We start from the raw sequence: 22,500 nt of genomic DNA, 5'->3' as shown, positions 1-22,500 counted from the left end.
CTTAGGGTGTTTGGTAATGAGTACAAAACTTTGAGGAGGACAAACACATACCAAGAGCAAGCCAGTTTAGGCTCGCGGAGAGTCTAGTTTGTAATAAATACCAGTGATACACAGAGGTTAGGTTCAATTTGCCCAATCTCAACTGTAAACCTTGTTGCTGTTTCTTAGTGCTTGACTTTATTCATTTTTTAAATTAGAAAACCTTCAAAACCACAACTAAAAGGAATGCAATTTGTACGGTGTACATGAGCAGGCGGAATTAACTATACTTAGGACATATGTTAAAGCATATTTTCTAATATTTTAGGCAATATTTTTAAGACGGCTTCATTGTATGCAAGCGTACTAAATACACGGTGCTAACAACGAAGATGGGAAAGTGAAGCGTGCAAACCAAGTCAAGTGTCGCAAACAACCTCGTCCCAGAAGTTAATTTAAGTAACTTTTTCACAGAAAAATGCATTAGAGGAATGCTGAATTTCCGTCAATGTTGTTGGAAATACGAGGACTGATGAGTTTGTAAGACCGACCATGTTAGTTATCTTAGCGTAGTTATCTGTAGGGTTAGCTTTCCCGCGGTAGCCCGCACGCGTTGGTTTAAAGGACCGTGGAAACTTCGGTTTCTGCAGCTATCAGTTAATCCAACAATTTAATTAACTCGCATTTATCTAGGCTGAAGTGTCTACCCCAGGTATTTACCACTAGCTTTCCCGCCTTTGTTGCTGAGAGTTTTATGATCACGTTTCCGTAACTTTTCAAACTCTTTTACCAGCTATAGCTGTATTTGGCACTGATAGCTTACTCTCGAAAGTACTTTACTCAGGATAACCTTGTAGCACTCACTTATTTGACTAGTTCAGGTGCTACGCCCTGGGAACCTAATCATACGTCCAGGCTGTCACCTTGTTGTCCCTTATTCTTGGAAGGAAATGTATTGATTAGCCAGTCACAGCTCAGCAAATGCATATTTAAACGTCAGCTTTTAGCATTTTGATGACAGCGTTGGCTGCCAGCAACGGCAGAGTGCTGAAGTTCCAAGCCAGAATAATGAAGTTAAACCATAGAAGCTGTGGCTACAAAATCTGTCTCGTAACACATATATCACGGACTACAATCGGCCAGTTTTCATGAGCCAATTGTTATTATAAGTGCTTTACATTTGAAACCAGTACAATACTCGAGCTCCCTGCGCATCCAAGGCCTGATCGCTCATTTTTAGAGTATTCATAAATCGAAGTCGATATAAATGGCGTGTTTTGAACTGTTTTCAAAGAGTTTACTTACGAAACAATATCGCTAATATCTGCGTAGTTTTCAAATAGAGTGCAAAAGTGGGATTACGCAGGAATGAGCAAATTACGCGATCGCACGTGACTTCAAGTCAATTTCACGTAATCTCGTAATTGTGTAAGGTAAGGACCCGTGAATACCTAAGAGCAAAGAGGGACCTGGCTTCCATACCCAAAGATCCCATGAGATTTCGAAGCAATCTACGTGCAGTAAGAGAAGAAAAACCACACATCTGACTCTAACCATACTTTTATTTTCTTGTGAGCCGCATTACACTTAAGTGCATTTTCAGTTGTCAATTGCACACTAGGCCCAAATAGTGGCTTCTAAAGTAGAGGCTTCTAATAAACCCTGGAAAAGGTGGATTCTGAAAATCAATCTGCTGTTTTCAATAGTTCATCTACCGAAACTACTGGCTGGGGATAATGCAGCAGCTCTAGGGCTGTGGAACTGTGAGGCTTGGTATAACTTATCTGAAGTTGTGATTCTGACCCTCTTAAAGATTCTGTTCTCCTTATGTATTTTCTGAGAATGGTAACTGAACACGATCGTAAATCTTCATAGGCAACTAAAGATAACAGCGGAGTGGTTAGTTTTAACAATGATATCAACTGGAACGTACAGCTGTCAGAGGACACATGCATGTTTGCTAACTTTAGCATGTGAACAGTCTGTGCTTTCTGGCAAAAAGAAAAAACACATTGGTAATTTGACTAATTCTCGTTAGTGAAGAATTCTTTGAAAGAAAGCTTGTTGTCCATTTTGTGCTTCATTATTCAAGGGAAAGGTTCTTTAGAAGAGAGTTCGTTCCTAAACTCCTCTGAGAAATGTATTTAGTTTCGTCAAGAAAATATGAAGGTAAGAGAAGTAATCCCTCATACTGGCCCTATTCCCATCGTAATCCCTCTTTAAGTTATTTTTAGGTCTTCTGCGAGATCCGGTATTCCCACGAGGGTTAACTGATAGCCAATCACATGTCCCTATTTTTACCAATGTTGACAGCTGATCGAATTCCCACGCAATGATTCGCGTCGTTCGCGATTTACCATCAAACAAAAATGGCGGAGGATGTTGAGACAAACGCGTATATACATTTTGTAGACGAAAGTGACTTGTTGACTACAGATTTAAGCGAGTACAACGACTTATATTTTGAAACCTGTATCTTGGAAGGAACGAGTTATGTAACCGACAGGATTTTGTACAGAATGGCAAATGGAAGACTATAGTCGATAAGTACGATCTCTCTGACTTCAATAAACGCATTCTCGGTTTCCTTTGCGGGATTAAAATATGATGACTTAATTCTTATATGGTGATAAAGTAGACAGATAGAGCTCTACAACAGTACCAAACATGAAAGGAAAACTTGAATCAAGCGTCCGATAAAAATTTTTGAACCCGTGTTATCGGATTCAAGTAAATTTGCAAAGCACGTATGTTAAATATAGCTGTCTCCTTAAAAAAAGATTTAACACGGTTTCGTATATGGCACAACCTTGATGTGGTATCATTGAAAACTAGACAATTAAGCGATTTCAGTTATTGATGTTTGAAGCCTGTATCTTGAAAGGATCGAGTTTTATAAGCGACAGAATTTTGTAAACATTGGCAATTCGCAAACTACAGTCAACAAGTAATATATCGCTGACTTGGTTAACGCGTTCTTGATTTTCTTCGCGGGATTAAAATATGACGACTTAATTCTTAGATATTCATAAATTAGACAGATATCAGACATGAAAAGAAAACTTGAACAGACAGTGCGATAAAAATATTAATGTATGAACAAGTGGTATCGAATGGAAGTCAATTAGCAAAGCACGCATGTTTTATATACCTGCATCTTTCAAAATTATTAAACTCGGTTTCGTACATTGGACAGTGTTGAAATTGGTGTCACTGTAAACAACACAGTTAAGCTATTTGAATTATATATCTATGCATATTTTATCTTCAAAGTAACGAGTTTTATAGGCGACAGAATTTTGTACACAATGAAATATCAAGTCACCAAGTAACATATTCCTGACTTGTCAACGCGTTCTGGATTTTCTTAGCGGACTTAAACTATGGTGACTTAATTCTATGATATTCATAAATTAGACAGCTAACGCTTTCAAACAGTACCACACATGACAGGAAAATTTCAATTGACCGCACGATAAGAATTTTTAAAACCGTAAGATCGAATTGAAGTCAATTTGCAACGAACGCGTAAAATATAGCTCCCTCTTACAAAATTATTTAACACGGTTTCCTACATTAGACAATCGTAAAATTGGTATCAGAGTGAATTATACAGTTAACCGATTTCCATGATATATGATTGCAAACTGTATCTTGACAGGGTTAGTTTTGTAAGCGACAGAATTGAAAACGATGAGAAAATGCGCACTAAAATGGACAAGTAACGCAATGCAACCAAGGTAAACATATCTGCATGTGTCAAAATTATTTAACACGGTTTGATACATTGGAAATTCTTCAAATTGGTATCTCTGTAAACTAGACAGTTAACCAATTCCAAGGCAATTCCAGTGTTTGAAACCTGTATCTTGCAGACAATGAATTTTATCAGGCCATGAAACTCAATTTTGAAAACGGAAAGTGGCATCATACACATCATACACATCTCCTCCACTAAAATATCATCTAAAAATAACCTAAGAGGGATTACGATGGGAATAGGGCCAGTATGAGGGATTACTTCTCTTACCTTTATAATCTCTTGGTTTCGTATGGTTTTTGACAGGAAATGTGTTACTTGTTTGTACGCCCAGAATGAAATTAGAAGGCCTCTAATAGCAAATATTTTGTTTGTTTCAATAAATTTATGGACTGGAAATGGTTTTTGTGAGATTTTTCTGCCTTTGTGGAATTATTGTGTTGTGCAAATTTTAACTATTTGCATACGTGGGTTGAAATTTAATATCACGAGAGCAGTTTTTTGCTGTTTAGTCATTCCGGTGTAAAATGAAGTTAACTTGAGAAGCCGACAATATTTCTTTAAGCTTATGTATTGCGCATTTAGGTGAATTTTTTACGTCCTTTACCAAACTTAATTTATGCAACAATTATTCACAAACAAGAGGCGATTGGCATACACCGACCTATATTTGATATTCATACGGGGGTCTTCTCAGAATTGTTATTAAAAGTTCTAATCCTAACCTTAAACGACGTAGCGACGCATTTATTGAAAGCTAACTGTTAAAGTGGGTGCTTAGACTTAGGTGCTGTTTACATGAGAGAACTCATCCCGGGCGGGACGAGTTTCATTCCGGGATGAGTCTCACCTCGGTGTCTGGTCATTTGGCTTTTGGTGTTTATATGATCCCGGGGTGAAATTTGTTCATGCCGGGACGATTTCATCCTGGTCTTCAGCACCGGGACAAAATGTCATCCCGGGATAAAAAATTCATGTATACACTTGATTCTTTTCTTTTCTGTCCCGGGCCGAAATGACACTTTTCTGTGCCTCCCTACGTATGACCAGCGGTGAATGATCATACTGTGCATATCAGTTTACGGCAAGGACGGCCATTTTGTAGGCAAAAACAATAGCTTTGCACGCCCTGCACGTGCGTTTTTCTCGTTTGTTCATTTCTTTGCCGCCGTCAGCAAAACAACAACGTAAAATAGCAAAATCCGAAGTTTTATAGAGGTCGTCAGCACTTGAGGATAAATTTTCATTTTCTCCACTAAATTAAGACTGACCCAAGCGGAACGACCAAAAAAGATCCGCCATAGACCTTAATCATAAATGGCGGTCAATTTATAATTCTTTTGTCCAAGTGCAAATTAGCCTACCAAGCCTCGATACCATAAAGTGAATTTAAAAGATTTCTTGCGCTAAAATGACGCTTGGTAGGCTAATTTGCACGTGGACAAAAGAATTATAAATGTGACCGCCATTTATGAATACGGTCTATATTGATAACATTTTCTAAACAACCTTAAGAAGACCAGTAAAACTTGTCGAAATGTCGGTTTTAAACTATTTTAACCTCGTAAATTCCCAGAAACAATTCAAATTTTAATTTTCATAGAGATGAGAGGTGAAAGTTTCAGAAATACGAGTACAAAAAATTATTTTATAGTTTTAGGGGTCCTCCACTTTTAGAACTGTCAGGATGTTACGAAAAATTCCTGTTTGTATGCGACAACAATTCCTTTTTTTATATGATCACAATACAGTGAACCTCCTTTATCAAAGCTCGATAAAACAATGCACTTCCTTAAACTGCATTTGGTCATTAAAGTCTTTAATTTTGTTTTTTACTTTTCCTATTGTTTTCCATAGAACTAGCAAATCCACTGTTATCCATCTTTTCTTTTTCATTTAGGACGGATTCCTTTTAGGACAATTGGGATTAACTTTCCTGCTCTTGTCTAAGTAGAAACGAGTACAACGACGATCAGTAAATTCTGAGAAGAAAACGGCAATGAAAACTAAAATGACATTGATTTTAATGTTCTTGTTTAATTCAGATTTCCTACTCATTTCTAATTTTGTGTTCATTTCTAGATATCTTGATAAAAATAAAATAACTCAACTCGCAGAAAACGTTTTCTCAGGACTTACAGGTCTGCATTGGCTGTAAGTATATTGCCCTAAATACACTTTCAAAATATGACACGGCTTTGTGCCTCTCCACTCCACAAATAATTGTGCGACTTAGTTACAAAGTGACTCACAGGGCTAAGTGAAATAAAGTCTTTACAGTAATGAACCCTTTCAGGTCAAAAATTAAAGTGCATTTGAACCTTAGCCTTTTAAGATAAACACTAAATGTTATTCTAGTCTGTCATTTTGGTTCTTTCTGTGGAACCTTTGATTTGATCTTAGCCAAGATCCCTTTTTCTGATGAAGAAGCACATAAAACAATCATAACAATTGCTGCTGAAAAACATGGATTTTCGACTCAACGAAATGACAGTATCTCCAACGGAATGGTAATTATATCTACTAATTAAATAAAAACAGGACATTATGAAACTTTATGTATTCCTATTTCCATGCTGAGATAATTCGTTTTTGTCTTTATGATCGCGGTACAGTGAGCTTTCTTCATCAAGACTCAATAAAGCAATGCATGACTTTAGACTGCATTTGGTCAGTAAAATCCTATTTTTTCTTCTATATTTTCCTATTGTTTTCCATAAAACTAGCAAATCCACAGTTTTCCATTTTTTCTTTGATTTGATTGTTCTGGGTAGTTCACGGACTCCTTTTGGGACAATTGGGATTAATTTTACTGCTCTTGTCTAAATAGAATCGAGTACAACCACGATCCGGGAATGCTAAGAACAAAACGGCATGCAATTAAAACTAAAATGGTATTAATTGCATTGTTCCTCTTTAATTTGAATTTAGTGCTTATTTCTAATGTTATTTTCATTTCTAGATATCTCAGGGAGAATGAAATAACTCAACTCCAAAAAGGCGCTTTCTCAGGACTCACACGTCTAACTTCCTTGTAAGTGGATTGCCTTAAATACACTTTCAACTGAATATGACACAAATAACTGTGTAACTTTGTTACAAAGTGATTCACACAGCTGAGTTAAATAGACCTCATTCCAAAATGGACGTCATTTAAATATTCTTTCGTTTTTATTTAAATTAGCCCTTGATGCCTCGTTCTTGAGCTGAAAATTGAAAAGATTAGAGAGCTTAGCAAAGACAACGGCTACGGCTATGAGAACGTCACAAATTTGCATATTTTGTAGGCAAAAACAAAAGCTTTGCACGCCCTGCACGTGCGTTTTTCACGTTTGTTCATTTCTTTGCCGTCGTCAGCAAAACAACAATGTGAAATAGCGAAATTCGAGGTTTTCTAGATGACGTCAGCACTTGAGGATAAATTTTCATTTTCTCCACTAAATTAAGACTGACCCAAGCGGAACGACCAAAAACGATCCACCATATTGATAACATTTTCTAAACAACCTTAAGAAGACCAGTAAAACTGGTGGAAATGTCGGTTTTAAACTATTTTAACCTCGGAAATTCCCGGAAACAATTCAAATCTTAATTTTTATAGAGATGAGAGGTGAAAGTTTCAGAAATACGAGTACAAAAAATTATTTTATAGTTCTAGGGGCCCTCCACTTTTAGAACTATCAGGATCTTATGCAACTCTGTTAATTCCTGTTTCCATGCTAGAACCCTTCCTTTTTTTTATGATCACAATACAGCGAACTTTCTTTATCAAAGCTCGAAAGAACAATGCATGTCTTTAAACTGCATTTGGTCATTAATACACAAAATTTTGTTTTTGATTTTTCCTAATGTTTTCCATAGAACTAGCAAATCCACTGTTATCCATTTTTTCTTTTTTATTCATTGCTCTGAGTCGTTCACGGATTCCTTTTAGGACAATTGGGATTAACTTTCCTGCTCTTGTCTAAGTAGAACCGAGTACAACGACGATAGGTGAATTCTGAGAAGGAAACGGCAATTAAAACTAAAATGACATTGATTTTAATGTTCTTGTTTAATTCAGACTTCGTACTCATTTCTAATTTTGTGTTCATTTCTAGATATCTTGATAAAAATAAAATAACTCAACTCGCAGAAAACGTTTTCTCAGGACTCACGGGTCTGCATTCGCTGTAAGTATATTGCCTTAAAAAAACTTTTAAAATATGACACGGCTTTGTGCCTCTCCACTCCACAAATAATTGTGCGACTTAGTTTCAAAGCGACTCACACGGCTAATTCAAATAAAGTCTTTACAGTAATGAACCCTTTCAGGTCAAAAATTAAAGTCCATTTGAACCTTAGCCTTTTAAACACTAAATGTTATTCTAGTCTGTCATTTTGGTTCTTTCTGTGGAACCTTTGATTTGATCTTATCCAAGATCCCTTTTTCTAATGAAGAAGCACATAAAACATTCATAATAATTGCTGCTGACAAACATGGATTTTCGACTCAACGAAATGACAGTATCTCCAACGGAATGGTAATTATATCTACTAAGTAAATAAAAACAGGACATTATGAAACTTTATGTATTCCTATTTCCATGCTGAAATAGTTCGTTTTTGTCTTTATGATCACGGTACAGTGAGCTTTCTTCATCAAGGCTCAATAAAGCAATGCATGACTTTAAACTGCATTTGGTCAGTAAAATCCTATTTTTTCTTTAAGATTTTCCTATTTTTTTTTCATAAACTAGCAAATCCACAGTTATCCATTTTTTTCTTTGATTTGATCGGTCTGGGTAGTTCATGGACTCCTTTTGGGGTAATTGGGATTAATTTTACTGCTCTTGTCTAAATAGAATCGAGTACAACGTCGATCCGGGAATGCTAAGAACAAAACGCCATGCAATTAAAACTAAAATGGTATTAATTGCATTGTTCTTCTTTAATTTGAATTTAGTGCTTATTTCTAATGTTATTTTCATTTCTAGATATCTCAGGGAGAATGAAATAACTCAACTCCAAAATGGCACTTTCTCAGGACTCACACGTCTATCTTCTCTGTAAGTGGATTGCCTTAAATACACTTTTAACTGAATATGACACAAATAACTGTGTAACTTTGTTACGAAGTGACTCACACAGCTGAGTTAAATAGACCTTATTCCAAAATGGACGTCATTTAAATAGTCTCTCGTTTTTGTTCAAATTAGCCCGTGATGCCTCGTTCTTGAGCTGAAAATTCAAAAGATTAAGAGAGCTTTAGCAAAGACAACGGCAACGGCTACGAGAACGTCACAAATTTGCATATTTTGTGGGCAAAAACAATAGCTTTGCACGCCCTGCACGTGCGTTTTCCTCGTTTGTTCATTTCTTTGCCGTCGTCAGCAAAGCAACAACGTGAAATAGCGAAATTCGAGGTTTTATAGAGGTCGTCAGCACTTGAGGATAAATTTTCATTTTCTCCACTAAATTAAGACTGACCCAAGCGGAACGACCAAAAACGATCCACCATATTGATAACATTTTCTAAACAACCTTAAGAAGACCAGTAAAACTGGTGGAAATGTCGGTTTTAAACTATTTTAACCTCGGAAATTCCCGGAAACAATTCAAATCTTAATTTTTATAGAGATGAGAGGTGAAAGTTTCAGAAATACGAGTACAAAAAATTATTTTATAGTTCTAGGGGCCCTCCACTTTTAGAACTATCAGGATCTTATGCAACTCTGTTAATTCCTGTTTCCATGCTAGAACACTTCCTTTTTTTTATGATCGCAATACAGCGAACTTTCTTTATCAAAGCTCGAAAAAACAATGCATGTCTTTAAACTGCATTTGGTCATTAATACACAAAATTTTGTTTTTGATTTTTCCTAATGTTTTCCATAGAACTAGCAAATCCACTGTTATCCATTTTTTCTTTTTTATTCATTGCTCTGAGTCGTTCACGGATTCCTTTTAGGACAATTGGGATTAACTTTCCTGCTCTTGTCTAAGTAGAACCGAGTACAACGACGATAGGTGAATTCTGAGAAGGAAACGGCAATTAAAACTAAAATGACATTGATTTTAATGTTCTTGTTTAATTCAGACTTCGTACTCATTTCTAATTTTGTGTTCATTTCTAGATATCTTGATAAAAATAAAATAACTCAACTCGCAGAAAACGTTTTCTCAGGACTCACGGGTCTGCATTCGCTGTAAGTATATTGCCTTAAAAAAACTTTTAAAATATGACACGGCTTTGTGCCTCTCCACTCCACAAATAATTGTGCGACTTAGTTTCAAAGCGACTCACACGGCTAATTCAAATAAAGTCTTTACAGTAATGAACCCTTTCAGGTCAAAAATTAAAGTACATTTGAACCTTAGCCTTTTAAACACTAAATGTTATTCTAGTCTGTCATTTTGGTTCTTTCTGTGGAACCTTTGATTTGATCTTATCCAAGATCCCTTTTTCTAATGAAGAAGCACATAAAACATTCATAATAATTGCTGCTGACAAACATGGATTTTCGACTCAACGAAATGACAGTATCTCCAACGGAATGGTAATTATATCTACTAAGTAAATAAAAACAGGACATTATGAAACTTTATGTATTCCTATTTCCATGCTGAAGTAGTTCGTTTTTGTCTTTATGATCACGGTACAGTGAGCTTTCTTCATCAAGGCTCAATAAAGCAATGCATGACTTTAAACTGCATTTGGTCAGTAAAATCCTATTTTTTCTTTAAGATTTTCCTATTTTTTTTTCATAAACTAGCAAATCCACAGTTATCCATTTTTTTCTTTGATTTGATCGGTCTGGGTAGTTCATGGACTCCTTTTGGGGTAATTGGGATTAATTTTACTGCTCTTGTCTAAATAGAATCGAGTACAACGTCGATCCGGGAATGCTAAGAACAAAACGCCATGCAATTAAAACTAAAATGGTATTAATTGCATTGTTCTTCTTTAATTTGAATTTAGTGCTTATTTCTAATGTTATTTTCATTTCTAGATATCTCAGGGAGAATGAAATAACTCAACTCCAAAATGGCACTTTCTCAGGACTCACACGTCTATCTTCTCTGTAAGTGGATTGCCTTAAATACACTTTTAACTGAATATGACACAAATAACTGTGTAACTTTGTTACGAAGTGACTCACACAGCTGAGTTAAATAGACCATATTCCAAAATGGACGTCATTTAAATATTCTCTCGTTTTTATTCAAATTAGCCCTTGATGCCTCGTTCTTGAGCTGAAAATTCAAAAGATTAAGAGAGCTTTAGCAAAGACAACGGCTACGGCTACGAGAACGTCACAAATTTGCATATTTTGTGGGCAAAAACAATAGCTTTGCACGCCCTGCACGTGCGTTTTCCTCGTTTGTTCATTTCTTTGCCGTCGTCAGCAAAGCAACAACGTGAAATAGCGAAATTCGAGGTTTTATAGAGGTCGTCAGCACTTGAGGATAAATTTTCATTTTCTCCACTAAATTAAGACTGACCCAAGCGGAACGACCAAAAGAGATCCGCCATATTGATAACATTTTCTAAACAACCTTAAGAAGACCAGTAAAACTGGTCGAAATGTCGGTTTTAAACTATTTTAACCTCGGAAATTCCCAGAAACAATTCAAATTTTAATTTTCATAGAGATTAGAGGTGAAAGTTTCAGAAATACGAGTACAAAAAATTATTTTATAGTTCTAGGGGTCCTCCACTTTTAGAACTGTCAGGATGTTACGAAAAATTCCTGTTTGTATGCGAGAACAATTCCTTTTTTTATATGATCACAATACAGTAAACCTCCTTTATCAAAGCTCCTTAAACTGCATTTGGTTATTAATTAAAAGTCTTTAATTTTGTTTTTTACTTTTTCTATTGTTTTCCATAGAACTAGCAAACCCACTGTTATCAATAAGGCGGATCTTTTTTGGTTGTTCAGCTTGGTGCCGGCACATGACGTATCATGAACTTTACACGACGTGTAAATGATGTGAAATTACGCGGGAAATGAACGAAAAAGACTGTAGTAGACAGTAAATTATCGTAAAAGTAAACGTACTTGACAGGCCTCAGGCTGCAATTCCAAAGCAATTTGGCATCATTTACAGCCTCGTTCCCAGGACCTTTTTGCCTGGCTTGGGGGTGGGCGGGAAAAGGCCCTGGGATCGGCTGGTCACGTGATCTCAGAACACCCAAATTTCTTGGGTGTACTAAATTATCATACGTTAAACGGAAATTTCAAGATGGCGGCCTCTTCGAGTAAACCAAACTTTTTGTCAGTGCTTCGTCGAATCGAATTTTCTTTAAATAACGGTAATTTTCCTTCTTTAAATTTAAAACCTCTTCAAATGAAGTGTTTCGAATTTATGCTGGAAGGTCAGGATGTCATTGGAGTCCTACCTACTGGATTTGGCAAGTCAATGCTCTTTCACCTTCTACCTCATCTCATTCCTGTGAAGACCACCAAGAACATAGTTATTGTGGTATGTCCATTAAATTCCATCATTGAAGATCAGCTGAAAGTCTTAAAAGCTCGAAGGATAACCGCTGATGTCTTACAGCTTGCTGTATACGAGAAGGAACCCGCCGATAACTTGTTCGGAAATCAACAAGAACCAAGCGAGCACGTGGTCCCAGATTCAACGAAGTTTCCTCAAGATGTGGTTAATGGTAACACTTCAATTGTATTCGCCCATCCAGAGCTACGACAAAATCCTTGTACCCATTGCCAATGAACTGGCAATTCAAAGAGAAAACTACCCAATGACAATCATTTCTTTAAAACTGAAATACTGCGGATATGCTTATGGCTTATTTGAAAGAGTATTGAAAGACAAACAGTGCGTTGGAGAAACATCAGAACCCAGTGCAAGGCTGTTTGCACAGTTTCATGCGCCCCAGACGAGTCGCATGAAGAAAGACATAATATCAGAAATAAAGAAAGAACAATCGAGGGTGAGGGTGCTATTTGCAACATCAGCTCTTGGCATGGGGGTTGATGCTCCTTATGTAACCAACATCATTCATATAACTCCACCAAGTAGCCTTGAAGCTTACATGCAAGAGATTGGTCGTGCTGGCCGTACAGGACTTTCATCATGTGCTACCCTTTATTACAATAACTCTGACATTGCAAAGAATAAAAAACATGTAGAAGAATCAATGAAATCATATTGCAGATCAGAAGACACTTGTCAAAGGAAACTCCTCCTTGATTACTTTGGATTCTCCAGTGTTCAACAAAAGGGCTGTTGCTGCATATGCGATGGAAAATTCAAAAGAACTGAAGAGGATCTCTTCCAAGCTATTAGAAACAAGGTCAGATTTCTACCTAACAGTAACCGTGCTATCCTTGAAAGGTTAATCAAGAGTGCAATTTCTGACCATGAGTCCCAAGCGACATCAGAGGGTTCAATGCTATTTGACATTTCTGTAGATAAGGATCTGGCTGCAAAGGTTATGGAGGGAGTGGAATTTGTTGCATCAGAAGCAGACTTATTGAAATCATTCGGCGTATGGGATGAAACCTGTTCTTCTCAAATCTTTTCGCTTATATCTGAACACACTGCTATATGTACAACTGAAACGGACTCCGACAATGATTAGAACATCAACATAATGCGCTCTGTTCACTTATATCTGGGCACACTCCTCACGACATGTTGAACTGAAATGAACTCTGAAGATTAGAACATCAACATAAATTGTAGATACTGTAAACTACTGATTGTGATTTATTCTCTTAAACACAAGACTGATTCAATGATATTTAATTATTTCTGTTGTTAAAATAACACTGATCAGTTTGTCTTTGCTTATATCTGAGCACAATACTGTGTGGAACTGAAATGAACTCTGATGATAATCAGAACATCATCATAAATTGTGAACACTGTGAACAGCTGTAGATATATCTGGATTTACTCTCTTAGTACACACTACTGATATTTAATTATTTCTGTTGTTACCATGACACTGATCAGTATCTGAGCACAATAATATGTGTAGAACTGAAATGAGTGCCTCTAATGATCAGAACCTCATCATAAAATATAAATACTGTGAACTACTGTAGAAATATCCTGATTTACTCTCTTAAAACACACCAGTGGTATTTAATTATTTCCATGTTGTTGCCATGGCAGGGCTCCAAATTAATGCTCGCAAACTCACAAAATGCGAGTGATTTTGATAATCTGCAAGTGAGAAAAATATCCACTAGTAAATGTTTGCAAGTTAGAATCATCCATGTCTTGCAAACATTTGGAAATAATTGGCTAGTGGTCTCACCGGTTTTCTAGAGGAAAACTTCTTACCACTTTGCAAGTAGACTAAAAAGTCAAGTTTGAGCCCTGGTTTCCATGACACTGATTAGTTTGTCTTCATCTTTTCACACATATATCTGAGCACAATAATATAAGTAGGACTAAAATGAACTCCGATGATGATCAGAACATCATTATAACTTGAAAATACTGTGAACTGCTGTTGATACATCTGGATTTACTCTCTAAATACACTCTATTGATATTTAATTATTTCTGCTGTCACGATCACGTTGCTTGTTTGTTTCTTATCTTTCGTGTTGATTTGATTGCTTTGAGTATAATTTTTCAGTCAATGTCAATTTTTATTTTAAATTAGGAAAATTCCATAGCCGATAATACACATCAAGACCTAAAATGGGTCTCGGCTTATAGCCGAGTATTATGCATTTACAATTCGTGTCAATCAAGTTGATTTTTTCCGTAAGAAGTTTGGGGTCTCGGCTTATAGCCGAGCTCGGCTTGTAGCCGAATAAGTACGGTACCATGACACTGATCAGTATGATATCTGAGCACAATAATATGTGTAGAACTGAAATGAACTCTGGAGATGATCAGAACATCATCATAATAATTGCAAATACTGTGAGCTGCTGTAGATATACCGTATCTGGATTTACTCTCTTTATACACACCATTGATATTTAATTTTTTCTGTTGTTACCATGACACTGATCAGTATCTGGGCACAATAATATGTGTAGAACTGAAATGAAGTCTGGAGATGATCAGAACATCATCATAACAATTGTAAATACTGTGAGCTGCTGTAGATATATCTGGATTTACTCTTTGAAAACACACTATTGATATTTAATTATTTCTGTTGTTACCATGACACTGATCAGTATCTGAGCTTAGTACTATACAACTGTATGTAGAACTGAAATGAACTCTGATGACGATCAGAACATCATCACAAATTGTAAATACTGTGAACTGCTGTATATATATCTGGATTTACTCTCTGAAAACACACTATTAATAATTCATTTTTTCTGTTGTTACCATGACACTGAACAGTATCTGAGCACAATACTATAATTATGTAGCACTGAAATGAACCCTGGTCATGATCAGAACATCATCATCAAAATTATTGTAAACACTGCAAACTTTGAATTACTCTCTTAAAATACACTATTGTTATTTAATTAAATTCTGTTGTTACCATGACATTGATCAGTTTCTTTAAACATTTTGTTCTTTTTTTGTTTATATCTGTGCTGAATTAACTGAATTGAACTTCGCTGATGATTACAACATCAAAATATCTTAAATTGTAATCCTTGATAAACGCTTCCACGGCTGAAGCGAAGAAGGTGAAAGCTGTACGCTTCGCTTGACAGCATATTCTGCGCTTTGATCCGACAGCGTATTCTCTATGGATTGAGCTCTCTGAATAAACTGTTCCATCTTGTTTACGAATGAAACACAACTCCTACACAAGACCTTTGATCTCGTATCGTCCTCCGAAATTTTTATGCCACAGGTTTTATGGACTTTGGCACACAGATCTTTTCCTGAACCAGCTTTGCTGAATATTCGTAGCATATAGCGACTCTCATGAGAATCACCACAGAGTCGGCAAGCTGGATTTCGAGGAGAAACCTTCGTCGGAGTGGACATACTTTCCGCCATTTTGATTTCGGCATAATGCATAAATTAGCTTTATTTCGCCAAGTTTCGCATAAATTATTTAAAAACGATCAACCAATCAATATAAAGGATTCACTGGCCGATCCTAGGGCCTTTTCCCGCCCCACCCCAAAGCCAGGGAAAAGGTCCTGGGAACGAGGTTGCATCATTTACACATTGTGTAATGGTCATGATACGTCATGTGCGGTCACCAAGTAGAAGGACCAAAAACGATCTGCCATATTGATAACAATTTTTAAACAAGCAGCAGATGACCAGTAAAACTGGTCGAAAAGTCGGTTTTAAACATATTTTAACCTGGGAAATTCCCGGAAACAATTCAAATTTTAATTTTTATAGAGAAGAGAGGTGAAAGTTTCAGAAATACGAGTGCAAATTTTTTTTTAATAGTTCTAAGCGTCCTCCACTTTTATAACTATGAGGATGTTATAAAACTCTGTTAATTCCTGTTTCCATGCTAGAGCACTTCCTTTTTTTTGTGATCACAATACAGCGAACTTTCTTTATCAAAGCTCGAAAAAACAATCCATGGCTTTAAACTGCATTTGGTCATTAATACACAAAATTTTGTTTTTGATTTTTCCTAATGTTTTCCATAGAACTAGCAAATCCACTGTTATCCATTTTTTCTATGATTTCATTAATCTCAGTCGTTCACGGATTCCTTTTAGGACAATTGGGATTAACTTTCCTGCTCTTGTCTAAGTAGAACCGAGTACAACGACGATCAGTGAATTCTGAGAAGGAAACTGCAATTAAAACTAAAATGACATTGATTTTAATGTTCTTGTTTAATTCAGATTTCCTACTCATTTCTAATTTTGTGTTCATTTCTAGATATCTTGATAAAAATAAAATAAGTCAACTCGCAGAAAACGTTTTCTCGGGACTCACAGGTCTGCATTCGCTGTAAGTATATTGCCCTAAATACACTTTCAAAATATGACACGGCTTTGCGCCTCTCCACTCCACAAATAATTGTGCGACTTAGTTACAAAGTGACTCACATGGCTAAGTTAAATAAAGTCTTTACAGTAATGAACCCTTTCAGGTCCTTTTAAGATAAACACTAAATGTTATTCTAGTCTGTCATTTTGGTTCTTTCTGTGGAACCTTTGATTTGATCTTAGCCAAGATCCCTTTTTCTAATGAAGAAGCACATAAAACAATCATAATAATTGCTGCTGACAAACATGGATTTTCGACTCAACGAAATGACAGTATCTCCAACGGAATGGTAATTATATCTACTAAGTAAATAAAAACAGGACATTATGAAAGTTTATGAATTCCTATTTCCATGCTGAGATAGTTCGTTTTTGTCTTTATGATCACGGTACAGTGAGCTTTCTTCATCAAGGCTCAATAAAGCAATGCATGACTTTAAACTGCATTTGGTCAGTAAAATCCTATTTTTTCTTTAAGATTTTCCTATTTTTTTTCATAAACTAGCAAATCCACAGTTATCCATTTTTTTCTTTGATTTGATCGGTCTGGGTAGTTCATGGACTCCTTTTGGGGTAATTGGGATTAATTTTACTGCTCTTGTCTAAATATAATCGAGTACAACGTCGATCCGGGAATGCTAAGAACAAAACGCCATGCAATTAAAACTAAAATGGTATTAATTGCAATGTTCTTCTTTAATTTAAATTTAGTGCTTATTTCTAATGTTATTTTCATTTCTAGATATCTCAGGGAGAATGAAATAACTCAACTCCAAAATGGCACTTTCTCAGGACTCACACGTCTATCTTCCCTGTAAGTGGATTGCCTTAAATACACTTTTAACCGAATATGACACAAATAACTGTGTAACTTTGTTACGAAGTGACTCACACAGCTGAGTTAAATAGACCTCATTCCAAAATGGACGTCATTTAAATATTCTCTCGTTTTTATTCAAATTAGCCCTTGATGCCTCGTTCTTGAGCTGAAAATTCAAAAGATTAAGAGAGCTTTAGCAAAGACAACGGCTACGGCTACGAGAACGTCACAAATTTGCATACTTTGTGGGCAAAAACAATAGCTTTGCACGCCCTGCACGTGCGTTTTTCACGTTTGTTCATTTCTTTGCCGTCGTCAGCAAAACAACAATGTGAAATAGCGAAATTCGAGGTTTTATAGAGGTCGTCAGCACTTGAGGATAAATTTTCATTTGCTCCACTAAATTAAGACTGACCCAAGCGGAACGACCAAAAAAGATCCGCCATATTGATAACATTTTCTAAACAACCTTAAGAAGACCAGTAAAACTGGTCGAAATGTCGGTTTTAAACTATTTTAACCTCGAAAATTCCCGGAAACAATTCAAATTTTAATTTCCATAGAGATGAGAGGTGAAAGTTTCAGAAATACGAGTACAAAAAATTATTTTATAGTTCTAGGGGTCCTCCACTTTTAGAACTGTCAGGATGTTACGAAAAATTCCTGTTTGTATGCGAGAACAATTCCTTTTTTTATATGATCACAATACAGTGAACCTCCGTTATCAAAGCTCGATAAAACAATGCATGTCCTTAAACTGCATTTGGTCATTAAAGTCTTTAATTTTGTTTTTTACTTTTCCTATTGTTTTCCATAGAACTAGCAAATCCACTGTTATCCATTTTTTCTTTTTCATTCATTGCTCTGAGTCGTTCACGGATTCCTTTTAGGACAATTGGGATTAACTTTCCTGCTCTTGTCTAAGTAGAACCGAGTACAACGACGATCAGTGAATTCTGAGAAGGAAACGGCAATTAAAACTAAAATGACATTGATTTTAATATTCTTGTTTAATTCAGATTTCCTACTCATTTCTAATTTTGTGTTCATTTCTAGATATCTTGATAAAAATAAAATAAGTCAACTCGCAGAAAACGTTTTCTCAGGACTCACAGGTCTGCATTCGCTGTAAGTATATTTCCCTAAATACACTTTCAAAATATGACACGGCTTTGCGCCTCTCCACTCCACAAATAATTGTGCGACTTAGTTACAAAGTGGCCCACACGGCTAAGTAAAATAAAGTCTTTACAGTAATGAACCCTTTCAGGTCCTTTTAAGATAAACACTAAATGTTATTCTAGTCTGTCATTTTGGTTCTTTCTGTGGAACCTTTGATTTGATCTTAGCCAAGATCCCTTTTTCTAATGAAGAAGCACATAAAACAATCATAATAATTGCTGCTGACAAACATGGATTTTCGACTCAACGAAATGACAGTATCTCCAACGGAATGGTAATTATATCTACTAAGTAAATAAAAACAGGACATTATGAAAGTTTATGAATTCCTATTTCCATGCTGAGATAATTGTCTTTGTCTTTATGATCGCGGTACAGTGAGCTTTCTTCATCAAGACTCAATAAAGCAATGCATGACTTTTGACTGCATTTGGTCAGTAAAATCCTATTTTTTCTTTTATATTTTCCTATTGTTTTCCATAAAACTAGCAAATCCACAGTTATCCATTTTTTCTTTGATTTGATCGGTCTGAGTAGTTCACGGACTCCTTTTGGGACAATTGGGATTAATTTTACTGCTCTTGTCTAAATAGAATCGAGTACAACCACGATCCGGGAATGCTAAGAACAAAACGGCATGCAATTAAAACTAAAATGGTATTAATTGCATTGTTCTTCTTTAATTTGAATTTAGTGCTTATTTCTAATGTTATTTTCATTTCTAGATATCTCAGGGAGAATGAAATAACTCAACTCCAAAAAGGCGCTTTCTCAGGACTTACACGTCTAACTTCCTTGTAAGTGGATTGCCTTAAATACACTTTCAACTGAATATGACACAAATAACTGTGTAACTTTGTTACAAAGTGATTCACACAGCTGAGTTAAATAGACCTCATTCCAAAATGAACGTCATTTAACTATTCTCTCGTTTTTATTCAAATTAGCCCTTGATGCCTCGTTCTTGAGCTGAAAATTGAAAAGATTAGAGAGCTTAGCAAAGACAACGGCTACGGCTATGAGAACGTCACAAATTTGCATATTTTGTAGGCAAAAACAATAGCTTTGCACGCCCTGCACGTGCGTTTTTCACGTTTGTTCATTTCTTTGCCGTCGTAAGCAAAACAACAATGTGAAATAGCGAAATTCGAGGTTTTTTAGAGGACGTCAGCACTTGAGGATAAATTTTCATTTTCTCCACTAAATTAAGACTGACCCAAGCGGAACGACCAAAAACGATCCGCCATATTGATAACATTTTCTAAACAACCTTAAGAAGACCAGTAAAACTGGTCGAAATGTCGGTTTTAAACTATTTTAACCTCGGAAATTCCCGGAAACAATTTAAATCTTAATTTTTATAGAGATGAGAGGTGAAACTTTCAGAAATGCGAGTACAAAAAATTATTTTATAGTTCTAGGGGTCCTCCAGTTTTAGAACTATCAGGATCTTATGCAACTCTGTTAATTCCTGTGTCCATGCTAGAACACTTCCTTTTTTTTATGATCACAATACAGCGAACTTTCTTTATCAAAGCTCGAAAAAACAATGCATGTCTTTAAACTGCATTTGGTCATTAATACACAAAATTTTGTTTTTGATTTTTCCTAATGTTTTCCATAGAACTAGCAAATCCACTGTTATCCATTTTTTCTTTTTCATTCATTGCTCTGAGTCGTTCACGGATTCCTTTTAGGACAATTGGGATTAACTTTCCTGCTCTTGTCTAAGTAGAACCGAGTACAACGACGATCAGTGAATTCTGAGAAGGAAACGGCAATTAAAACTAAAATGACATTGATTTTAATGTTCTTGTTTAATTCAGATTTCCTACTCATTTCTAATTTTGTGTTCATTTCTAGATATCTTGATAAAAATAAAATAAGTCAACTCGCAGAAAACGTTTTCTCAGGACTCACGGGTCTGCATTCGCTGTAAGTATATTGCCCTAAATACACTTTCAAAATATGACACGGCTTTGCACCTTTCCACTCCACAAATAATTGTGCGACTTAGTTACAAAGTGACTCACACGCCTAAGTTAAATAAAGTCTTTACAGTAATGAACCCTTTCAGGTCAAAAATTAAAGTGCATTTGAACCTTAGCCTTTCAAGATAAACACTAAATGTTATTCTAGTCTGTCATTTTGGTTCTTTCTGTGGAACCTTTGATTTGATCTTAGCCAAGATCCCTTTTTCTAATGAAGAAGCACATAAAACAATAATAATAATTGCTGCTGACAAACATGGATTTTCGACTCAACGAAATGACAGTATCTCCAACGGAATGGTAATTATATCTACTAAGTAAATAAAAACAGGATATTATGAAAGTTTATGAATTCCTATTTCCATGCTGAGATAGTTCGTGTTTGTCTTTCTGATCACGGTACAGTGAGCTTTCTTCATCAAGGCTCAATAAAGCAATGCATCACTTTAAACTGCATTTGGTCAGTAAAATCCTATTTTTTCTTTAAGATTTTCCTATTTTTTTTCATAAACTAGCAAATCCACAGTTATCCATTTTTTTCTTTGATTTGATCGGTCTGGGTAGTTCATGGACTCCTTTTGGGGTAATTGGGATTAATTTTACTGCTCTTGTCTAAATATAATCGAGTACAACGTCTATCCGGGAATGCTAAGAACAAAACGCCATGCAATTAAAACTAAAATGGTATTAATTGCATTGTTCTTCTTTAATTTAAATTTAGTGCTTATTTCTAATGTTATTTTCATTTCTAGATATCTCATGGAGAATGAAATAACTCAACTCCAAAATGGCACTTTCTCAGGACTCACACGTCTATCTTCCCTGTAAGTGGATTGCCTTAAATACACTATTAACTGAATATGACACAAATAACTGTGTAACTTTGTTACGAAGTGACTCACACAGCTGAGTTAAATAGACCTTATTCCAAAATGGACGTCATTTAAATGTTCTCTCGTTTTTATTCAAATTAGCCCTTGATGCCTCGTTCTTGAGCTGAAAATTCAAAAGATTAAGAGAGCTTTAGCAAAGACAACGGCTACGGCTACGAGAGCGTCACAAATTTGCATATTTTGTGGGCAAAAACAATAGCTTTGCACGCCCTGCACGTGCGTTTTTCTCGTTTGTTCATTTCTTTGCCGTCGTCAGCAAAACAACAACGTGAAATAGCGAAATTCGAGGTTTTATAGAGGTCGTCAGCACTTGAGGATAAATTTTCATTTACTCCACTAAATTAAGACTGACCCAAGCGGAACGACCAAAAAAGATCCGCCATATTGATAACATTTTCTAAACAACCTCAAGAAGACCAGTAAAACTGGTCGAAATGTCGGTTTTAAACTATTTTAACCTCGAAAATTCCCAGAAACAATTCAAATTTTAATTTTCATAGAGATGAGAGGTGAAAGTTTCAGAAATACGAGTACAAAAAACTATTTTATAGTTCTGGGGGTCCTCCACTCTTAGAACTGTCAGGATGTTACGAAAAATTCCTGTTTGTATGCGAGAACAATTCCTTTTTTTATATGATCACAATACAGTGAACCTCCGTTATCAAAGCTCGATAAAACAATGCATGTCCTTAAACTGCATTTGGTCATTAAAGTCTTTAATTTTGTTTTTTACTTTTCGTATTGTTTTCCATAGAACTAGCAAACCCACTGTTATCAATAAGGCGGATCTTTTTTGGTTGTTTAGCTTGGTGCCGGCACATTACGTATCGTGTACTTTACACGACGTGTAAATGATGTGAAATTACGCGGGAAATGAACGAAAAAGGCTGTAGTAGACAGTAAATTATCGTAAAAGTAAACGTACTTGACAGGCCTCAGACTGCAATTCCAAAGCAAT

At 35.8% G+C, this 22,500-nt stretch overlaps 2 protein-coding genes across 2 annotated transcripts in view; one reads left to right on the top strand and one right to left on the bottom strand.

The window, feature by feature from the left end:
• Nucleotides 1–22,500, bottom strand: part of LOC137989442 (lactadherin-like) — a 433,868-nt gene that overhangs the window by 276,149 nt on the left and 135,219 nt on the right. The window lies entirely within an intron of this gene.
• On the top strand, nt 12,276–13,331 carry LOC137989462 (uncharacterized). The gene has a single exon (XM_068835277.1). It carries the CDS (start codon nt 12,276–12,278, stop codon nt 13,329–13,331), a length of 1,056 nt encoding a protein of 351 aa, XP_068691378.1.

This window comes from Montipora foliosa, unplaced genomic scaffold (genome assembly GCF_036669935.1).
Source record: "Montipora foliosa isolate CH-2021 unplaced genomic scaffold, ASM3666993v2 scaffold_459, whole genome shotgun sequence".
Classification (NCBI taxonomy): Eukaryota; Metazoa; Cnidaria; class Anthozoa; order Scleractinia; family Acroporidae; genus Montipora; species Montipora foliosa.
This window is presented reverse-complemented; position numbering and strand designations above follow the sequence as displayed.

Bases quoted from the DNA above. Each gene is read 5' to 3' on its own strand.
- LOC137989462 (XM_068835277.1), top strand. From the start codon at position 12,276: ATGTCTTACAGCTTGCTGTATACGAGAAGGAACCCGCCGATAACTTGT.